Here is a 24,014-nt window from a genome sequence, read left to right on the forward strand (position 1 = left end):
GTTATTTTAGATAAGAGTAGGCAGTCCTGCCACCTCTGTGAATATGATATTTAAGAGGGGATCTCAATGGCCTTTAGGATCCCCAGTGTAGCCAGCGTAGTAAACAATGATGAGGTGTGAAATCAGACAGCTACCCAGAGGCCAAAGTCTATGGTCCCTGTGGCCCAAGTAAGGATTTTTAATTTTATTCTAAAAGTGATAAGGAGCCAAGGAAGAATTTTAAGCAGAGGGGGTGACAATCTAATTTATATATACAAAATACGACTCTGGCTACTACATAGGAACAAGAGCAGGAGCAGAAAGACAGGAGGCTACTGCAGTACGGACGGGGACTAGTTAGAATTCAGGACAGACTGTGAGGGCAGAGCCGACAGGGCTCACTGATGAATTACATACAGGTAGCCTGTAAGAAAAAGAGAGGGGGCAAGAGCAACTCCAACATTTCTGATCTGAGAAACTGAAAGGATGGGGAAGAATGACGGAAGAACGACTTTAGGTGGGCAGGGAGGAAAACGATAGCTCTGCTGAGAACTTGTTAAGTTTGAGACACCTCTTAGGCTTTCGAGTAGAGTGAAGTTAGCAGCTGGGCAGACAGGTCTAGAGTTCTACAGAGCGGTCCAGGCTGGAGAAATGAATTTGGGAGTCACCGTCATGTCAGTGACATGTAAAACTTTGAGCCTGGATGAAATCGCCTGGGGTCGGTCTTCTCTGGAGACAAAGAAGAGATTAGAGACAAAGTACTGGTTCACTTTTAACACGGGGAGATGAGGAACAAAGGAGAATGGCCTGTGAGCGAGGAAGGTAACCGGGACAGCATGGGGTGCTGAGAGCCAGACATGGAAATGTTTCAAGGAGGAAGTCAGCTGGGTTAACTGCTGCTCTCACAAAGCTCATTATCATAATCATCTTCTGGGTTCCCTAGAGGAAGCAGGCTATCTCCTGACTTCCCCAACCGCTCCCTTGGCTCACTGTCACCTCTGGGCCCTGGCTCCTCATCACCATTCAAACCTTGTCTGGTTTCGAGGCTGTTTTCTTAAGTTCCCCTTCATAAATCAGAAAGGCAGCCTCAAATGGAAGATCTGACTGTCCCTTTTCCCAAGTCCAAAAGGAAGATGATCCTGCATTTATTCTCTCCCTATACCTTTCCTATCTTTCCCCTTTTGTCTTCAAACTTTTTATTCCTCATGCTGTAGCTGACTTTCATCACCTTAGGAGAGCTGGAAAAAAGTGAAAAACAGGACAGCATCTTTCACATAAACTTAACAAGGAAGGGTCTTACTTGAAGACCCTTATCTAAGATAAATGGAAATGCCTTTAAAATGACTATCATGTAATGGTCCATAGGTTTTAGTTTTAGTTCACTGATGAACCACAAGTCCATCTTCTCTTTCTTGGAGTCCCTTCAAGTCAAAATCAGCCTTACGAAGTCTGTTAAGTCCCCTAATTTTATCCCCTTTTCTCCTTGCCTTCTTTCCAACTTTGTTACTTCAGCATAAAGATGCAGAAATAATGTTTTAATTACTAAGCCCTAGAAAACAAGGCAGTCAAAACAAGATTTGTACTTAAAAGCCTTTTATTCTCCAGAATAAATTTGTTTATCTAATATCTCAAAGTCTATGTAGCAATTATACTGTTGTTGGCAAACTACTAAGATTTTGCCTACAACTACAATTAACATATCATTGTGGCAACTCTGTAACTTTATATTAACTTTTCTAACATAGCATGTTTTGGGTTTGTTAAATATCCCAGTGACATCTCCAGCCACAAACTTCCTCTTCCAAAAGCTTCCTATACCCAAGATTAAGAAAAATGGCACACAATAAAAGTATTTTGTACACCATTTGTATTTCAAAACTGTAAAACCAAAACCCATAAGCAGCCCCCTCTCTACTGAGAATTATATTTCCAGAAATATATTAAAATGGCATAAAGCATGTTGCCACAAGGTAGATTTGAGCAAAAGACCTACAATCATGAAGTTCTTTAATCACTTAAAATAACAAATTTAGATTCCAAATCTTATAAACAGGATAAATGTATTATATGTGTTCACTATATACTCAATACCTTTGTATTAAAAATAAAATATGGTAGGGAAAAAACCCACCAACCCTGTAGATGCCAGTGTCAACTGGGTATGAAACATACATGCTCGTGATAATAAACGTTAAACAAACTCCCAGTTACCAATAATTATGTTCTTCCTAAGCAAACGCTGAATGATTTAGAAGGAAGATGATTTAGAAGGCCCAGCTCTCATTCAATCTAAGTGGCACGAAGATGTCGGAACTAAGGTTAATAACCTTTTTACTCATAATTTCCCTGCATCTAGGAGGAACATCAAAATAAACTTTAACAGTTAAATTCGATTTAGACATAGACATTTAGTATTACGACACAGAACAGAAAAACAATACATGTTTTGAGAGGCGGTATGTATACAGCGCAGAGGTTAACGGTGAGGGCTCTGAAGCCAGACAGTGCCAGTTCATTTTCTACTTCTACCAATTCCGAGACGTGTGTGACCTGAGGAAAACTGGTCAGCATCTATCCCCTCATCTGTGAACGGGGAGAACAAGAGTATCTGCCATAGGTCTACCATGAGGATCAATGAGTTAAATCTGTAAGTACCTAATTGACACAGTTTGTGTTTATTGTGGTTGTTGCTTTTAATGACTAACCATAACCTCCCTCCCACTAAAAGGCAATTTAAAAAGCAAAAAGCTGCTTTTGTTTTTCCCTTCACCCATTTTGCCTCGAGTTTATTCCAGTTACAAAGGAACTCTGTGGTACCAGACCAGAACAGTGTCACAGTTAAACCATTTCCTCATTTAGGCAGCTCCCGCTAACTCCAGCCATCCAGCTTTGTTATGCCAGAACAGAGCGGGGCTTCCCAGATATTCCCGGCCCTCAATTATTTAGCTGTCTCTCCCTCAATGCTTTCATTAACAGTGCCACACTGCTTTGAATATTTATCTTTAAGACAAAACGCTAAAAACTCGGAGAGTTTAGGGGCCTCCCAGCCTATGCTTACTGAATTACAAAAACCTAATTTCCTACGGTTGCTCTCAAAAACCCAATTTCGTATTTCTTATTCCTTCCAACTCTACATATACAACATTCAACCCTAAACGATACAACTAAGAACAGTTTTTAGACCACTAGAAATGTTTTTCATAAAATAGCGCAATTCTTGATATACTACCAAAAATTAAATCTATGGATGCCTACACTTCGCCTGCCATAGACCGAAAGCAGTGGTCCCTTTCGGGGTCTCACTAACGGCACTGCAGACTTTGCTGGTTCCCATCACAGCACTTCACACCTCACTGGGCAACATACAAAAGCAATCAGTGCCATGTTACTGGCATGGACTTTGAAAAATGAACTCCAAAACATCTGAGAATTGCAAAGAGGGCATTAAAAAAAAAAACAAAAAACTGGGCACGGCTGCTTTCTGCTTTGAAAATACTCAACAAATGCACATATAAAGGCCGCATGCAGTAGAGTCTGGATTTTAATTAAGACGACCTCAAAAGTCTAGAACAGTAAGATGCAGAGCAGCAAAGAAAGAAGACTAGGTTTCCTACAAGATTTTATCCAGTCTTTTCTCTTTGCTGTTTTGGAATCTAGATGTGAAAACAACTTATTTAAGTAGCTTATATTATACACTGCACTAAAAAGCAGTTCCAAACACCCAATACCAAAGGCCTCCTCCAACTTAGTGATAGGTTCGATTGTTTCTGCCTTTAAATTTATATCCCCATTGAATGTAACAATTTAGGTACCAAAACTAACCACACACACAAAAAAAACAATTTAACAAATAATTTTTCAAATACCATCCTATGTGGTATATCAGATTCCATTTGAGCTGCACGAGGACCCTGGGAAGAGAGGCTAGGGAGGAATCAGTAACATGCCATTCAATAAATGAAGAACCTACGGCTCAAGTGTCTGATAATAGATGAGCCAAATAAAGTTAAGACTCATAAATACAACAGAATACCGCATAGCCACTAAAATCATGTTCTTGAAGAATATTTAAGGCTTGGGAAAATGTACCCAAGACATTAAGAGAAAGACCAAGGAGGCTACAGTTTGACAAAGGGAGAGGGAAGGTCTTACACAGACTAGCTTTTAGACTGAGTGAAATGGAAACCATCTCAGAGTTTTGAACCAAATAAATGCAGTCTGACTTTCGTTCTAAAAAGATCGCCCTAGCTACTCTGTTGAGAACAAATCACTAGAGGACAAGGGTTGGAGCAAGGAGACTTGTCAGGGGGTCACTGCAGGTGGTGGCAGTGGAGGAGAGAAAGTGGCCAGATTATGGATATATTCTGAGGCAGAGCCTATGAGATTTTCTGATGGGCTGGCCAGAGGATAAGAGAGCAAGAAATCAAGAATAAGTATATGGTTTTCACCCTGAGCAACTATAAGAGCTGTCATCACTGAGTTGAGGGACAATGCAGGGAGGACTGGAAGAGGAGCTATCAGGAACTGTTTAGTACACGTCCAGTTCGAAATGTTTATTAGGCAGGCAGGTTGAGATGCTAGGTAGATAGCTGTGTGAACTGCCTTCTAAAAATTATTCCTTCCCCACCTGTGTGGGACTTACATTCTCCTTTACAGCAGTCCCAGGAAATGCTCTGAAGGCTCAAGTGTCTGATATTGGGGGATCAGCTAAATAAAGTATGGTACATAAATACAATAGAATAGCATGCAGCCGTTAAAACTGTGTTCTTGAAGAATACTTAAAAGAATGTGCTCAATAAATTAACGAATTGATAATATATAATAGTGGGTATTTTATTATTTATAAGCTTTGTGTTCGAGTGAAAGGGAAATTTTTTTTTCTGTATATATGGTTAGCTTTTACTCTATATTCACTGATTCATCTGTTCATTCACTGAATGCTTACTAAACAACAGGAACTAGACTAGATTCTGAGAACATGGCTGTAGAAATACACAAGTAAACATGCTATTATAATTAAGTAGGATGTAGCTGTAAAATGTTATACGCATTAAGATAATAAATATGAAACAAGATAGGAAATATTTATTATTCAAATAGAGCACATATTTGATAAGATCACTTCTATTGCTAAAAGACATTAATGAATAACACATTCTTAAAAAAAAAAAAAAAGATAAACTCAATTTGTCCTTCAGGTAAAAATAATCAGGTAGATTTAACCAGTGTCAGCCCTTTGATTAACTGTGATGAAATAACCAATTTAAGAATGAACTACACAAATTCTTAAAGTCCATTCAATCCATCTTTACACTGATTTGTCAAGTTATTAAAAGCAATGGATATATCACAAAAAGAAAACAACATTTAAGGTAATTACCGTAACATTTTCTAGCCAACCAGATCTACGCAATCCCCTTTCTGTATTTAGGCACTATTTGAGATGGCATATCTAGATCACTATGAAATTTTAAATGTCCAATATTTAGAAACACTATAGGTTTCTTATGTCTGTTCTGAATATATTTTTTTTGTTCTGAGTATTAAAACCTGTAATCACACTAAAAAACTTTCCATAAAACATGCCTATTAAATATATTACTCCCCTTTAAACAACTATAAAAAATTATTTTAAAATGTGGATATCTTTGATCGAGAAACTCCTATTTTAAGTATTTTTCCTAAGAAAATGACTGGCAAGTATACACAAACATTTCTCTTCCAGAATGTTTATCACTGTGTTAGATAAAATAGAAAGAAACAAAAACAGCCAACGAAATCAGTTAAGTAATTATGATATATGCGTATCAGGGAATTTTATATAGGCACTAAAAGTTACATAGAAAATACAGGTACTCGATTACATTAAAATATTAAAAGGTGAGAGGAAGCAGTATATTAGAACGACCCAATTATGTAACAAATGTAATATGTGAGGGTGCGAGAAAAAGCTAAGGGCTATCCAACAAGATGTTAACGGTAGCTCTGTGGTAAGATTAGGACTGATTCTGCTTTCTGCTTTGTACTTTCTGAATTTTCAATTTTTCAACTGCTTTTGTTTTGAGAATAAAAGGCATTGTGTGTTATCTTTCAGTTTTACAACTGGTTTATATCATTTATGAATAGATTGAAGAAATATGTTCAATGAATTGTTCTGAAACAGGGTGTAAGGAAGGGCAGAACCTGCACTGTGACGGTTAACAAGTGATGTTCCTTTTGTGTGTGTGTGTGTGTTTTTTTTCCAGGTAAAGGTACTAAACTATGCTGAAGATCAGTGGAGTAAAACTGCTACCAGGGAAAAACGCCAGAGGAAAATGCCTCAGCAAGAGTTAGAGACTTTGTCAGCACGTGGGAAGAACTACTACGCTATGGTTTGCTGCAAGAAAGAAATCAGATTCTAAGCGGATTCTCCCGAGACTCCAAGCCTCACTTTGCTGATACATTTCAAAAGCATTTAAATAAATCATTGTTTTGTAGATATTTCAAGGGCATCTGAAAGAAGATACATTCGGAAGAAAAAATATAGAGAGCAAATGACAAGAGAATGGTAAAGCAAATGCAATTTATTGAGCACCTATTATATGCAAAGAACTGTTTTAGGCAGGTACAAGTGATGTGAAACATAGTCTCAAACTATTCCTTTCCCCATCAGGTTGTCTTCCTTCTGAGATACATTATACAAAGTGAAAAAGTGCTTATCCCTGCTTTGTCCAACGGGGACGCTGCAAGTAAGGTGATGAGAAGGACCTGTGCAGCCAGAGGAAAGGACCACCGAAAAATAACACGCTACCTACTCTAACTTGCCAAGAAAACTGATAAACAGCCCAAGATAATTACAGAATAAATTTTCCCCTGAACACCAACTTCAGTATTTTTCTAATATAAAGAAAATAACGACGAGGCATAGTGAGCAACTATAGCTGCGAAATGACAGTTAAGTCAAAAGAATCCTCTTTCATTCATCCAAGTAATCAGAGGATGCATCATCCTCAGTTGGTCTCTGATCCAAAACTGCAAAATCTGCAAAAAAATCATGATTTCGACACCAACACACCATTAAATTTTGTTCATACCACCAACCAACCCATCCTTTATTTGCAAACGCTGGAAGTCATCTTCATTTTGGAAGTCGAACGGATGGGAAGAAGCAGAAGAGTTCAGACGATGTATTTATGAGTCACTCCAAACAATTTTCTTTTTATTATAAACAAAATGTCTTGCTCGCTATGAGACTCCAAAGCAATCAAATGCAATAAAAGTTTAAAAACACTGGAAAACAAAAAGAAACACTCCCAGTATCTCATCTAGAAGAAGGTGCAATCTAACGCCCTTTTTTATGATCATAAACTCTATCCCAATAGGAGAAAAACATAAATATAGGATACATTCCAGAATGTCTGCTTAGTAAGTTGCCACATGAGAAGTCATGAAATACTAAATGATATTGTGTCAGACACAGAAGAAAAGACAAAGTGTGTATTGTTTTGGATCTGAGGGAAGGCAGGCAAAGGCTGCTTGAAGGGCTGACAGGGGCAGAAGGAGGAGCAGGATGTAAACAGGTCCACAGCAAAGTCGGCAGCCAGCAGACAGGCCTGTGCTAAAGAGGCCTCCAGGATCATAGGCTTCCCTAACCCTGACACTGCTGAGGGACAACCTCCCCAAAGGAACAGAAGGACATGACGGTGCGAGACCTGGACGTTCCCCTTACATACCTGTTCTGAAAGTCATTCGAAAGGAGAAAACTGGTTTCAGCTCAACTCTACTTGGTCAATGTAGTATCATTTCAGGGACACCTTTACTCCCCACCCCCAGCGCAGACAGAAAGACACACACACACACAGACACCCCTTTATTGCTATAGCCCCAAGTCCTGACTACAGGAAAAGTGCCCCAAGTACTTAAGCTGGTTTCGATATATTTTATTGATCTGTTCTTCCTATGTCTCTTCATCTTCCTGTTGCTTACCTTCTTACATTCCAGTGACTAAATGAGTGGCATTTAATCAATGTGGACATGGCACATAAAAAGTAAACATCCCTGTCTTTGGAAAAAGGACTGGAAAAGTGGCTAGAAGGCCTCAGAAAGAGGCAGCAGGCGACAAATTTCACGGACCCCTGCCTATCATATATTCTCTGGTCACTGGTATAGAGCATTTCTATTTGTAAGATTAAAACTTTTCTTTACTTTTATACATTTTAAATTAAATATCTAGTAGATACATTTATAAAATACATGTGGACTAAAAACAATAACAGTAAAACCAAAGCCCAGGTCCCACCAGCCAGTTACAGAACATAGCTCTCACCTCCGCAGTCCCACTGTGTGACCCTCCCAGATCCCTGCCCCACCTTTGAGGCATGCTGAATTCTGTCATTATTGCCTTACTTTTCTTCATAGTTTTATCCCCATGTTTGCATGGGGTAAAGAATATGGAGTATGGTTTTGCATGATCTGAAATTTGTATTAATAAAATAGTTTATTATACAACTTGTAAAGCTACAGTTTATGTATGCCTTCTGTGTGTGTGTGGGGGAGGGAATTCTTCTTTTCTTTGCTGTATTGTATTATGTTTCTATTATATAAATGTACCATGACTTATTTATCCAGTCTTCTGCTTGCTGGTGGATATTGGATTATTTCTAGTTTTTGCTCTAAGAAAAACTAGTACTGTTAGAGGAGTTTAAATGCTCAGATCTTCAGCATTTCATGCACTACACTGGCAAAGGTTAGAGAGAGGTACATGACTGGGCATGAGATGCACACCTCACAGAATGAATCCTGACAACGGGTAGGCTGATTCCATCTCTCAGGTCGGAGCACGTGGCAGGCAGGTGGAGAAGCAGGAGTGAAGGGCTGGGCTAACCCTATTTCTCCAGCCACACTGTGAAGCACTCTGGACGCTGTTATGGAGTTTATGCCTTAGTCTGATGTAATCGCGTCCTGGCTTATCCTGGGAAAGACTTAAGGACGGCACATTCTGACTCTAGGCTAGTGCCTCTTACCCCTTTGGGGGACACAGCTCTTCCTAAAAATGTATTGAAAGTGATTACTCTCTCCCTAGGAAGAAGCATAAACACATTTTTCATATAATTTCAAGGGGTTCCCACCTTGACAGACACTCAGAAGTCTATCAGTCCAGGAAAAGAAACCCAAACTAAAATGCAAGCGAGAATTAGGCTAATAGTAATGAGAGAAAAAAACTAAAGACTAACAAGAAAAGACTAGAATACAAAATTATATAACAACTCTAACCATTTAATCAAATTGGAACAACACCACCACAACAAAAATCCATCAAAATGCAGCAGGAGGCTGTGGCAAGGAGGTTAACCAGATAATAAAAAAAAGCTTCTGAAGTGGGAGAAACTTGGACTACAATAGGATATTATTAAACAAAGCCATTTGTGTATGCACTCGGCTCTCAAAAATGTCAAGCCAGTAATATTTATCTGTGCCATGGAAAATATTCCCTGAGACCAGAAAGGGCTTAAGTGACACTGCTAATACTTGGTTTTCAGATCTGGCACATTCCCTAAAGTACCCTTCACCCTCTTCTACTTTTTCCTAAGAGATCTTATGGCAGGAACATTCCATTGCATTCCATCTGCAATCAGCTATAATCCCTGTGAGCAGCAGGCCAGGCCAGCCTGCCAGCATAGCAGTCTTTTAATACAGCTAACACATGTGGCTACAGCAAATTCATTTCATTTTTTGCAACAATTCTAGGTTCAAAATGTATGCTCTCTCCCAATCTTAAATCCAATGGGTTTTTTTAAACCATGACTACTTTCTAAACATAGCAAAGCAAGTGGCTCACTTAAAATCTCTCATTTAAAAATGATCTGGATTACATATTAGTCAAATTACTAATAAATTGCCATATAAAACAGAAAACATTAGTAGAAAACTGAGAAAGTCTCTGATACAATTAGATAACTGACTTTCCAAGGATAAGCATTTTTCAAAGGAACCAAAATTACCCCAAACCCTCGAGCCATGACAAAGTATTTACCTAGAAAACTAAGACTACTTTTCCCAAGGCTGATTCATCTAATGAAGATTTTTTTTTCCCCCCAGGAGACTTACGCTAATTTAAAAATCAAAGGTCTCCTGCCAAAACTTTCTCTGGAAGACGCCATCTGTTACAGCCAGACGTGGGTCAGGGGTACCAATTACCCAGTCACGACACTAGTAAGCCCACAATTCTAAAAATTTTCCCAAACGTACTGGTTATTTAGTTTATATTCTACTTACTCAAGGTCTAGCTGAAATGCCCTCTCATCTATGACCCTTACGTGTGCCCTCTGCCAAACACACATCTGCACTTTTTTATTTTTAAAACCCTTTTGTATGTCAATTATCACTTTGGTCACTTTCGCTTTGTACTGAGGCTTTTGTAGTGTCTTGTCTCTTCTACGAAAAACTAAAAACTCCTTAGGGGCAGGGTGCTACAGTCCATGAAGCTCTGGAACCCCACAGACACACATTACAGCAGACTCTCGAAGAGGAAGGGAGAGGAAGGGCTGCGCTGAGCAGTGCCACTCGGCCTGCGGTCTAGAAAGGTCTGGGACAAAACACGATGGGAAAACCACTGGTAGTTCAGCACTGCTTAAGGAGTCCACAGACTGGTGTTCACAGGACTAGGACAATTTTCCCCGGCCTACTCTAACCAAATTATTAATTGTGTTTAATAAAACCAGGTATTTTTTCTTTACTATTTTATCAAAAGACATATCAAATATTTTCAGGAGTTCTAGAGAGATTTTTGTGGTAGATAAGCAAGAATGGGTGAATAAAACTCTCAAACTCCAAATTTTATAGTCCTCTCCTCAAAAGGTGTTCAATCAGAAATCTTATTTTCTTTTTTAGTTTCCTAGGGAAAACATTTGAAATCCTTCATCCAGAGTGAATAGCATATTTAAGTAATTTTATTTTTCTCTTAAACTGACATTATTTTCTATACAATTAAAATAATGTCAAAAAGAGACCATATACCTTACAAACAATGAGATCTAACACTTTATTAGCTATCAATAATGTTAGTGAGCTTTTAATCCATGTGATCAAAAAAACAGAAAAGTCAGAAAGTCCAGCAGACCCAGATCCATTTCTCTTAACTATCCAGAACTATAAAAAATGTTTTAATTTTCCTACATACTCTAACAGTTTTATTCTCCTGGATAGTCAATGGATTTTTTTTTAAATATTCTATTTGGTACTCAGCATACCATTATACATACGTACAATAGATGCTTGCTCATACATAAAACCTTATTAACTTATATGGGTATTCTCTCATAGTAAAATCTCAAAGGAAACAACTTTTACAAGTTGTAAACATGAATTGTATTATTCAGGTATCTGAAGCATTCATTGAAGTCAAGACTGAAAAATAAGCTACTATTATACCTTATCACTTATTAAAAGGGAAAAAACTATCCTAGAAAAGGACGTTGCTGCACAAACCATCTCTGAAAGGAAATCTCACACAAGCTGCTTCTGGGGAAAGGAAATGATTGACTACATGATGGGAGAAGAGGAAGTGTTTGCACTGTGTACTCTTTGTACCTCTGAATTTTACACCATGTGAATGAATGTTTTACCTATTCACAAAAATAAATCAAATTTGGAGGAAAATTAAGATGCTATTTGACCTTGACAATGAGTATAAACTTACGACCAATACGAATATAAGCTTATAACCAATCCTAAAGTGATTTGTCATCAAGAAAAGAACATTAGTATCATCACTTGGACTAATAAAAGTTTTCCATTTATTTTTATTTTATTATATGACAAATTAATTTTTACATTTCATAAATATGGCCTTTTAATGCTCATTTTCTACTTAAAAGTTTTCAGAGAGAAACAGGAGGCTCAGGGCCCACGTCAGCAGCACGTTCACTACGATGACAACACAGAGCTGATGAGTATGGCCCCTGTGCCAGGATTCAGTTATATACTGTGCAAAACTCAATTCTTAAAATGACACGCAAATAACACAGCTTAAATGAGTGGCATTTAACAACGTAAATATTTATTCTCTAGTTCAACTGTAAGTCTAGCTCAAACTTTAAGCAAATAATATTGATTTTCTTTTTAAACAACTTTATTGAGATATAACTTACATACCATAAAGTTTACTCATTTAAAGTGTACGATTCAATACTGAATTTCGTATCTCCTTTTCTTTTACGATTGTTCATAGGATATAATTCATAGACTCACTGGCACAACTGACAAAGAAATGTAAAATATAAATAACGGTACAGCAGTTTAGACTCCAATTTTTGAATCCTTTTTAAAAATGATTGTTGCAGGTCCTTATTTATCAAATTCAGAGACGTGTATATGCAACAGAAAGTTTAAAATTGTACCTGAAGAATAAAAATAAAAAATGCTGAGCTCACAGTAACAGAGAACGGAATGGTGGTTACCAGAGGCTGAGATGTAGCGGGAAAAGGGGAGATACCAGCGAAAGGGTCCAAACTTTCAGTGTTAAGATGAATAAGTTCAGGAGACCTAGTGTGCAGCATGGTGACCACAGTTAATAACGTAACGCATACTGGAAATTTGCTCAGAGAGTAGATCTCAAGTGTTCTCACCACACGCAGACAAAAAAAGGTAATTAGAAGTGATACGTTCATTAGTTTATGGCAATCATTTCATAATATATACATACATCAAAATATCACATGATATACCTAAATATATACGTAATTTTATTTACCACCGGCAGAATCCTCTCACAGAACCCTGGCAAATGGCCCACAGTAGATGAGATCAGAATGGTTTCCCCAACTACTCAGCATTAACTGTTTCTGAAAGACCTACGATTCTGTTTCATCATAAAGCTAAAGGTTTCAAGATGGTAGAACCTACCACTATTATAAATAATAATTTGCCTACATATCCATATCAAGTAATTACTAATGCAAAATATAAAAGAAGTCATCTTAAGTAATTTTTCACCTAAGCAATTAGAGAAACAGCTCAGAAGCAATGAGGAATAATTTTAGTAATAATCTACGAGTTTACTATCTATTATAACTATATCTGTTGCTCAACTCAAAGAATCATTGTTAAGTGCTATTTAAAATCAAGAAAGAAAAATAATCTTGGAGGCTCAACAGGTATAGCTCACATCATTTAGGAAAAATCACTGCTTACATCTTTATCATCATTAAGATTTCAACTTGAAAATATTAACTCAATCAGTTCAGTTTTCTATGGATTTCTCAATTGCAAAGAACAAAATAAATAGTCCATAAATGTGCTCTAGAAAATATCTCAGGGGAAAGCATTCAATGGATCGTTCAAAACAGCAAAGTTTAAAGTGTTAATACCGAAATGATCATTTCCTCTGATCACAGAAAGGGAACAGGACAGGAAAGTGAGAACTGATGGAAAACATGCACTCACTGGTGGAGTTGCCTTGCATCTGAATGATGCACTTGGACTCTTTGCTGGTCTCTCGAGAATTGAAGGGCCGCACGCGGACAGCCACCTTCACTGAGGCTCCCGACATTCTGACGGTCTTGCTGTATATACGTGATCCAGATACAAAAAAATCAAATCTTCTTTTGAAGTTACGTTCAAGTTTCCTTTAAAAAGAAAAAAAAAATCCATAGAAGGTAAGTCAATTTTAAAAACCATGGACTAACTTGAGCATAAGAGCTATTACTTTATATCTCAGTACTATTTGTTTCCATTTCTAAAAATCTCTTCCCTTTTCTTCCCAGTAAATTTCATGGTCTCAACAGTAAATTATCAAATAGAATATTAAAGACTGAAATTTGTTTTCTTATCCCATTATCTCTGTATCATACCAAAGAAGTCCCTAAACTTAATAAAATATATAACTGCAACGTAACAGGGCATCTATCTTGCTGTTTTTCTGAATCAATATGAAAATCAAAAAACATTTATTTGTTACAGTTCCTTATACAATTCTCATCTGTAAAATGATTTACTACTTTAGAGCAATGCATTGAAGATTTTAAGCTTTAACTACAACTTAAAATGTTCAGTTATTGGCTGTATAATTAAAGAGCAAAGGACAAGGCTAAGCTCTTCCTAGCTCCTTTAACTTCTAAGTATCCAGAGACTGCTTTCACTTAGGTGAATCCTTTCATATGTATCGTATTTGACCCTCCGACCGTTCAACCATTCCCACAATAAGCAGAGAAGGTTCCAAGAGACTAAGCTTCTACTCTATTCAACCATTCCCACAATAAGCAGAGAAGGTTCTAAGAGACTAACCTTCTACCCTATTCTCTGATGTACCACTGACTCACAGCAGAATCAAATCGCTACATTTCACTACTGAATGAAGCCACAAGAAAAAATGCCAACATTTTTTCAGAGGAATAGTTTCCCTCCGAAAAGAACAAAACAAACACTATTCTGTGGAAAAAAAACTCACGTAAATAAATTCCACAAGAAACAACAGATCTCAATCTGTACTCTGTCCATTATATAAACATCTTCGAGAACCAAACAAAAGAAAAAAACTAAAAAGAAAAATATTTTTGAGTGCAATTATCAGGGAACCCCAAAGGAATTTAAATCTGACCAATGTTTTCCCACATAATTAGAGATTAGGAATGCTAACCTCCAGTTGTACAACTACTAGTGTTTTCCAAAGAGCAAATCTCAGGCAGTCAATCTCAAAAGGCACTCTCTACCTCAGTACCCTACCTTATTTTCTTCACAGTATTATCACTATCTGAAATCCTGGTTATTGGAACATGCTATTGTCTGTCTCTCACACCACCGCCACCAGAGTGCTCAGAGATCTTGTTTGCTCACACTTAGAATAGTACCTGATGAAAGAACTCAGAAAATGTTGAAAGAATGAATTATGAATTATATTTCTCAGTTGTGAGAATTATCTGTTCAAGTCCTTTGCCTGGTTTACTGACTTTTTGTTTTTGTTTTAAAAAATATTTATTGACATTCATTTTTTTTATAATTTCTGCAATGTTTTTTTCCAGTCTGTTTCCCATTTTGCATTAAACAGATGGTTCTTTTTTTAATAGATCAAACGTTTATTGTGATCACATTTATCAAATGAAAGCTTAGTGTTATTAACCCTCCCAATCAATACGGCATGACCTATAGTAACTAGTTGAGTCCAGTAAGTTGCCAAGTAAGAATGAATGAAGCATTCAGAAAAGGCAACAACACATTTCAACCCCCTAGAGTTCATTATGATACACAGCAGCCATCGTCAACACTCAACATGCCCCATTATCTTCTTCCCCAAACTAGCGATCTCTGCCAGTCTCCCCTATTCACATCTGGCCCCGCACCATAAACCTTGGCGTCATTTTTGTTTCCTTCTCTTTGAATCTTTTTATTAGTGTTAACATTATTAATGAAATACCACATGACAACTTTCAAAACAAATTTGCATTTTTCTATCCCTTTCTTCCTCTCATTCCCGTTGCCATTATCCTTATCCGCGTCCTTGCTTCACTACCTCGTGCCTACCGTACTTAGAATGGCAGAACTGATCTTTGAGCTTTTAGTTTTAATTAAATAGTCCTTAAACAAGGTTGCACAAAACAGAATCAGATGTGGGTCTGGTGACAGAAGGAGACTAGACTTCGGGCGGTGAGCACACAATGGAGTACTCAGATGTTGCATTTTAAAGTTGTACACCTGGAATTTACATGTTATTAACCAATGTTACCCCAACAAATTTAATTTTTTTTAAAAAAAGAATATTTTTAAAAAAGGAAATGACAGCAAGTGAGCCCAAACTCCCCTGCCTGGTTTTGAGACAGGTCCCAGGTATGAGTTTGTTTGTTTCTTTCTTTGCTTCCCGAAGATTACGTTGCAAATTTGCAGCCAAGAACTCTGCAACTGCTTAACCTTGCTACAGTGTTCACCTTCCCAAAGCATGACTTTCAATTTTACTTCCAAACTCAAGACCTTCTCTACATTTCTCCAGTGTTTACAAGATCAAGACCAAAGCCCGGGTACTCTGTATTCTAGCCAAGCTCCTTTACTATGCTACCCACATGTTCCTGCACACCTCCTAACAGTTTCTCCCCCATAATGGGCACATGAATTTCCATTTTCTCCTCTATTTGATAGCCTAGCTCCAGTCTTACCTCTTCCAAAATGACTACCCAAACATTCCAGGAATCACTGGTATTTCCTGTGGCACTTACAGCCCCGAACACATTGTGAAAACACTGCTATCATTTCACATGACTGCATTCTACTTTGTATTGTTCTTTAATAGCTTCCCAAAGTGAAAATCCTATTCTCTCAAAAATCTCTTTGAATTTGCGCTCCCTCAAAAAATGACTAATTCCAAGTCTGGACAAGAAATTGTGAGATGATCCTAGAACATGTTAGTGTGACCACAGTGATAAATCTACCAAAGGTGAATGAGGCCATGGGGAAAAGACACAGGTGCCAACGTAAGGGGCTCCTACAGGCCAAAGGTGGGACAATTAAAGTATAAAAATACATACATACTGCAAACAGATTGACAAATATCAAATAGATAAATTTGTGAGTTCATAATGATACTTTTAAAAACCTCCTTATTCTGAAGACTGGCAAATAAAACAAAGGAATCGAGCACATGCCTAGTCTGTATATTCTGTATAAACTGTATCTCAGGATAGCCAAATGGTCCACGTGGCCAAGTTCTTCTGTACAGAAAAATTCTAGCTAATAAATGCATTAGAAATGACAGAATTAGAATGTCACCACTTTCCGACCCTACTGATATAAAGCCTCTCTGCAACGATCATCACTAGCTGCTATAAAAGCCTTAGATGAGAAGTTGGTTCATGTCGGGACATTATAGTATATGAATGAGGCTGACAACATCTGAACCAAGTTCACCATTTCTAAAATGGGACACGGAGATGGTCTATGCCTCCTGATGTGCTATAATAAAGAACACACAGCACCACGTAGTAAGTATTTGTATCTCATCCCCTTAAAAGAATGCTGAATAGAGCCAAGCCTCAGATCCATCAGCTTACAGGACACAAAGGGAGCAAAGAAACCATTTAAAAGACACCTAACCAGCCAACCCAGAATATGGGAAACTCTACAGGTCAAGCCATCCTGTTTCCTCAACTAAACAGCATAATTACAGAGAGAGAATGTAACAGAGAGACTTGTGTTAGTTATCAACCAAATGCAATTTTTTAATCAAGAAAAATCTGTAAAATGACATTTTTTAGGTAATCAGAAAAGTCTGAACATAGACTGGGTAACAGAGATATTAAGGAATTTGTTAGGGGAAGATAGAAAAAACAAGTTTGCCAACATGTCAACAATTACTGAATATTACAGATATGAAGATTTAAAAAACAAAACTTTGTGTTCTATCCGTGGCCTACCAAAGTGTTGAATGCTGCTGACAAACAAGACAACAAAGACCAAAACTTCCTTGCTGGTACTTTTAGATATAAAGTACTATGCATTTGCAACTAGGAACCAAAACCCTAACATCTGTAATATTTAATGTCCCCCATACATACCCTTTTCAATGGACTCACTTTACCTAGCTATCCTGCCAGCATTTCATTCGGTCTAACACAATCAAAGCCAAGGATCTCCACTTCCCCCAAACGCCGCCAGCTCTGCCATCTATTTCTTTTGTTCTCACCATTCTCCACAGACCAAAAGGCTTGCTTCCTCCGTTCATCTAATCAATTGCTAAATTACATGGCTTCTACCTATAAAATCTCTTGCCATTTCTACCACCACTATTCCTTTCAGGACGTCCACACTTCTCATCCAAGACTGTTAACCTTCTCAATCACGCTCCTTCTTCATCCAACCCAATCACGCTATACAATACTGTCATTTTCACCAACTCCATCCATACCACACAAAATTGCCAGACTCATCTTCCTGAAATAGAGTCCTGTTCATATCAGGTCCACTTAAAAATCCACCAAGTTTCTCTATCGTCTACCAAGCAATGACCAAACTCCCCACACTGGTATTCGATGTGTTCTGCAACATAAACCACCTATTTTTACTAGCCCACAAAACACTATCTATCTTCCATCCACATTCCTTAACAACCACTCACCAGAGAGAGGACTTCCTGAAAGCATGTCATGTTTTCCTCTACTTGTGCCTTTGTTCCAATGTTCCCTCCACCCACGATGCCCTGTTCTCCTGTTCTTCTCAAAATCCAATTTATTCTTCCAGGACCTGAGTTCTCATACGCTACATATCTCTAAAGCCTTCATAGATTCTCCCCACTTCTCAAACTGAATGCAAATCCTTCTCCATTTAATATTTCTCTACTCACTGACCTCACCTGGGGCAGAGTAAATTACTTTTCTTATCTCTACTATAGATTTTAAGTTCCTTGAGGACAAGAACAACATCTTAGTCATGTTTCTAATACCCTACATCACAGGGACTTGATTGAATACAGTAGTTAAAATATTTTAGCTGCATTCTAAGTTACTGTGTGCCAACAATGATATTTGAATGGTATTGATAAAAAACAAGTTGCTCCAAAATACAGATGGGAAAAAGGATAAAATTAATCTCAAATTCCTTCCTAATTAAAAAAGCTACCAGTCATTCTTTTTTTGGAAGTGATATATGCATTTTAAAATTACTTTCCCAAAACAACCGGAACCTAAATATACATATTTTTCTGATTTAACTGCAACCATCTCCACAAATGAGTTAAAATTTTATACAGTAATAAAAAACTACACTTAAGCGGACTATAGAAAGTGTTCCTTTGTTACGTCCCTGCTATCATTACTAGTGTCTCTTTTGTTAAGAGATGTCCATCAAAGCACTACAGCTTCAAAACTCCCTGATCCTTTTCAAAAAATTACCAATAACTCGAAAATCAAATTTAAATTCCAGTGAGAAACGATAACTACAAACTATTTTTGAAGAGTTATTGGAAAGCAATACTTCTAATAGCATTTTCTAAGTTTTGAACAGCCAAAGGAAGAAAGACAGGAGAGGCAACCATACATACTCTAAATCACTTACACAGCCTCAGTTCTAGACTGTTCCTCTGACCAGTTTTCCTTCTTTATGACAAACAATTAGAAGCATCAGGAAAGCGGAATGGAGCAAAAATTCCAGAAGCATTCACTGACAATAAAGGGATAAACGTTTAGTAAAAATAAAAACACTTAGTTCTAATTCATTTTAATTTTTCTAAATGTTTGCCCAATTGTTTAACTTAGATCTTGTGCGATTCTCACTTGTCTTCAGAGGTGCCCTATATCGTGAGGAGAGGACTAATTCTCAAAGTGACCTTTCAGCAAAGTGAATAAACAAGAACAGAATGATACTTGTTTTTTGGTTGGTTGGTTTTTGTAATATCCCTTTCTATACAAAGCAGCTAGGATTATATTCCTAAAACAGAGGTTTTAAAGTTCATGTGCTTAAAAACCTTTAATTGGTTTCTACAGCCTCAGATCATAACCTACACATTCAAGGGCTTCCACAATCCAAACTCCTTTCCCAGTCTGTTTTCACTGCCCAAAACGTAAGCCTTCTCCACCAAGAACCCTCTTACTACATGCAATTCTTGGAAGCCCGATCCCCCTTCTCAACCTACTCTAAGTCCATACCTTTTGAGGACAAGGTCAAACATCACCGCAAAGCAGGAAATATTAATTCATGCATTCTTTAATATCCCCCTTTCTGAGCCAAACGTCATACGTCATACCTTCTTTCTTTGTTCCCTGACAATGTTGTATTATCTCATTTTTCTACCTATTTCATTACGCCTTATGATGCACTCAGTAGTTCACTTAACTCGTGTATTGATAATTTACTCACTACACGTTTGTCATAAATGAAAAGAAAATTTAACCAAGAATTAGTCTTTTAAATTCAACAGTCACACAATTTGACGAACAGCAGCAAATTTACAATATTGACAAGTGGTCTAAAATACAATCTTTTCCACTAAATTACATTTTAAAAAATGAATTATAACTTAAAGAATAAATGGGTATCCAAAAGTAAATATCTGTAGCTAGTGAGTCCATTTAGAGAAGTATGAAAATTTCCTCCTTCTTACAAATTCTGCATCTCTCAGTCTAATCCTTTCCATGAGGACCAATTAGCTGAGCAGGTTTTCGGTCCCAATACTGTGTCACTGACCATAGCTATACTTACTGATAAAATGGCCTCCAGAAAGTAATGCGTATGAATTACCTGTCTATTCTTGGGTTTTGACTCTATGGATAAAAATCAACCATGAGCCAAGCTGTGAAAGCTCAAAATGTATCACATGTTAGAAAGGCTTCTTTCTGCATTCTAACCCAATGCCAAGAATCAGACTGCACAGGAAGAGTCTCCTGACAAATCAGATTTTCAATCTGAAATGTGGCTAAACTAGCTCAGTCAGGCTCCCCAACTATTTAATCACCTTCTAAAATAACCTGGTATGATTTTTGGATTTACTAGTAGACACATGTCCCTATAATTAAGAAATAAAGGATCCTCCTTTTCACTGATGACATGATTTTATCCTCATAAACCAAGAGGTGCATCGAGAAACAACAGCTCCTATGGCATGTGGCTTAACATATTCTAAATGAGGGTGATTTTTCTCTTTTCTCTCAAAGTTTGGATAGTTATTACTAAACTCTACAGAATGAGTTAATTCATTCTAATATCTGAAGCTATATCCTATCATTTCACTTTGGCAGATCTGCTTTGAACTCTGCCACTCAAATGCCAGCATTCCACTTAAGCTCTTCTACTGTCAAAGTGGACAATGCTTACTGCAGGCGAAGATGCACTCAGCTCAAGCTATGGTGCAGAAATGGCAAGTTTCAATCAAAGATTAATCCAAATTAGGTATGAGTCAACGTTCTTTCTGAAATCTGCCCCTGACTACACCTTTGCAGCTACCTGCCTAGGAGGTGGCTGACTAACTGGGCAAGAATGCAGGTCAGAATTTGCCATGTGTCAACAATGTGTCAATCTTGCCACATGATAAACTGGTATCCAAAGTTTAATAGGTTTGTTTTTATTTAGGTGACAACATAGAATATGAGTATTCCAGGCTCTCGCCAGAGTTAAATAAAGAGTTTTCTGCTGGGATAGTCAGACATACCTTTATATAAAGTTAAAGTTACATACCTGGACCATATTAGTCATACCTTTCACAGAAAAGATTTTAGTTATTATATTTTAATGTCGTATTCTCAGTTTGGAAAACAGAGAGCCACCAACAAACCACTAAGCTTTCTTTTACCAGAATGAAATTTGTATAATTTATCTTTCCCTTTTCACTCTGACTTCTAAATTTCAAAACTAAATTACAGTAACCACATTACACAAATTACTGCAATTTGTATATTTACTTTTTCTTCCTGTTGCATTGATTTTTGTTTCTTATCTATATTTTAACATTCTCACTGTATATACATATATATATAGTTTTTGTGGTAAGTTGCTCAAATCCTTTTTACAAGTAGTAAGAGGAATAAATTATAAATAAAACTTCACTGTTAAGAAGCCTATTCTGCTATTTAACATTGGAAATATGGTTATGCACTCAAAATTCTAGTTCCTAAAAACAGAGTGAATAAGCCTTTTAATACAAATGAAATTATATGAAAATTCATGCTGAATGAATTTAATAGCATTGTGAGTTGCCAGAGAAGCAGGAGGCCCAGGAGACTGAAACTAGCCCCCCCAAAACAGAAGCAGACAGAAGTTCAATGGAAGAGTGAAGTGAGCAATACCTTCCATATTGCAAAGATGTGAACGGTGCCCCCTGGATTCACCAACAAAGGGCCCCACTTCACTGGGCAAGAGCAGTCAGTGAAGTGGGGGTCACTGCGGCTAGTCTGCGGTGGGATGGGGAGCAGGAATTACAAGGCGGAAATGCAAGCATCCTCTCAGCTTCTAGAACCCGAGAGAGGCAGGAGAGAGACAGCTAGAAGTGAACAGGAACGAAGGAGGGATTTTCTCCCCCACGTCCCTTTTTTTAACAGGAAAGACTTGCGTGTTTCTATATTTATTCACCAGCTATTTATTAGGCGCCTTCAACATGACAGGCAGTTCCAGGAGTCTGGGATAAATCAATGAACAAAACAGGTAAACATCCATGCCGTGGAGGAGCTCGCGTTCTAATAGCGGGAGAGGGGACATTAGAATAATAACTCAGAATGGTAGGAGATAATAAGCAGTAGTTGGGAGGGAAAGTACGGCCCGGTCGGGGGAATCGGAGCAGGGTGGGGAGGAGCGCCGCGCAGGTGCACGCGCGAGGTCAGGGTAGGCCGGCTGAGGTGCTGAGGTTCAAGCAAAGACTGGCCGGAAGTGAAGGAGTTAGCCAAGCAGCTTTTCAAGGGGAAGAGTGTTTCCGGCAGAAGAGTCAGAGCAAAGGGCTGAAGGTGGGGCTGGCCAGCTGTGTGCAAGGAACTGTGGGGGAAACAGCGAAAGGGGAAAAGAGAAGTAACCCAAAGATTAGAAGGCAGTGACACCCAAACGCAGGCCAAGCAAATCAGCTGAAGAGAAGAAGGGTAACCTGTCCTCCTCCACTGGAGGAACAGGGTGAGAAAGGAGGCAGAGGTTTGTCAGGAGAGGAAGGGAAGCTGAGGGATCCACGCCCTTTTCTTTCCTATGGGGCGGCAGGTCAGGTTTCGTGCAAGCGTGGGACAGTGGGGAGGCGTTAAGTGGTCGGGATTTTAGAAAAGCCACTGCGCTGTGGAGAATGGGGGTGGGAACTGAGAACTGCTCCAACAGACGCCAAAGACAGCCTTGGGGAGACCTAAGACTACGCGTTAACTGAGCCAGCGCTGTGTGAGGTTTCTCCAGCATGTGAGTAAGGAACGACGCATGGATGCCATCTGCATAGTGGGCCTTACGACATAATAAAGAATAATTAAAAACTGCAAGTGCTAGTAAGAAAATAGCTGAAGCAATGCACCCCACTAGTCACAGTGTGGAAAGGAAGACAAAGAAGTAAAACGTGCAAGAGGCTGAGGGTCCAGATTTCAGGGGGGGAAACACACGGAAAGACACTACAAAAATGAGAGCTGTCAATTAGAAGAGTTTAAGATCTGAAGGTGGACTTGAAATCCTTACATAGATCTGAGGGTGATGGTATGTTAGATGTGGCCACAATCCTGAGTTACTGGAACAGAATGAAGCCAATGTTTGCTTGAGCTGAAGTCAAGGAATTTTAAAGTTAAGGGTAGTCACAAAATAAGTTCAGCATAGTGGTGGTTACCTACTACCTCTAGTGACCTGAGGAAGCCACCTAGCCTCTGTCTCCGTTTCTTCATCTGTAAAATGGGAATAGTGGTATCTATTTTATATGGCTGTCATATGGATTAAAGTAGTGAATAAACATAAAGTGATTAAAAAAGAGTCTGGCACACAGAAAGAGCTTAATATGAGTAAACTATTTTATCATTATTGTTGTTTTTGTTTATACAGTTATTGCCTGCCAGGATGATATTAGAAATTCGGATGGAAGGGAGAACTAAGTCAAGAATCAATGTCATCAAATAGGGCAATGGTAAAGGGCCATGTAGTTGAATGATATGCTTTGGCATAAACGATGTGATTAAATATTTTAAATATTTTAAAGTCCATGAGACATAAGATTTACAATCTTATAACTTAAAACGTATATATGAACAACCACAAAACAGTCATAAAGTACCAATTGAGTATTAGATAATAAGCATTATATGGCAATTCAAAAGGAAAAAAGCTCTGACTGAAAATCATCAAAACCACCATGGCACAGGCAGCAGCACACTAAATTGTATTAAAACGGAAGAGCTGGCATTAACCTTATCTTACCATATCTTCACAAACAGTAAAATGTCAGTTCCTCGAGAGTAAAGAACTAAATCTCTACATGCACGCTCACTCAACTAGTAACTGTCATACACATGAGCGTAAATGAATCACTGGGCCATTAAACAAAAAGTCCAACTCATAAGATTTTTCCTATCACAATCAAATTTGTTTCGTTTATCTTCTATACTCACGAGCTGCACAAAAAAAAGTTGTAAGAGTATGTATATTTA

General features: G+C 37.9%; 1 protein-coding gene across 3 annotated transcripts in view; it reads right to left on the bottom strand.

Moving 5' to 3' along the window:
* The window catches only part of KIF1B (kinesin family member 1B), a 123,420-nt gene that overhangs the window by 97,733 nt on the left and 1,673 nt on the right, over nt 1-24,014 (bottom strand). For all 3 annotated transcript variants that reach the window (XM_025048568.1, XM_025048569.1, XM_025048567.1), the window contains one exon: nt 13,402-13,583. In XM_025048568.1, coding sequence (XP_024904336.1) covers nt 13,402-13,507 — 106 coding nt within the window. In that variant the 5' untranslated portion in view covers nt 13,508-13,583. Of the gene's footprint in view, nt 1-13,401; nt 13,584-24,014 lie in introns of those variants that run through there.

Source organism: Pteropus alecto, unplaced genomic scaffold (assembly GCF_000325575.1).
Source record: "Pteropus alecto unplaced genomic scaffold, ASM32557v1 scaffold125, whole genome shotgun sequence".
In the NCBI taxonomy this organism is placed as follows: Eukaryota; Metazoa; Chordata; class Mammalia; order Chiroptera; family Pteropodidae; genus Pteropus; species Pteropus alecto.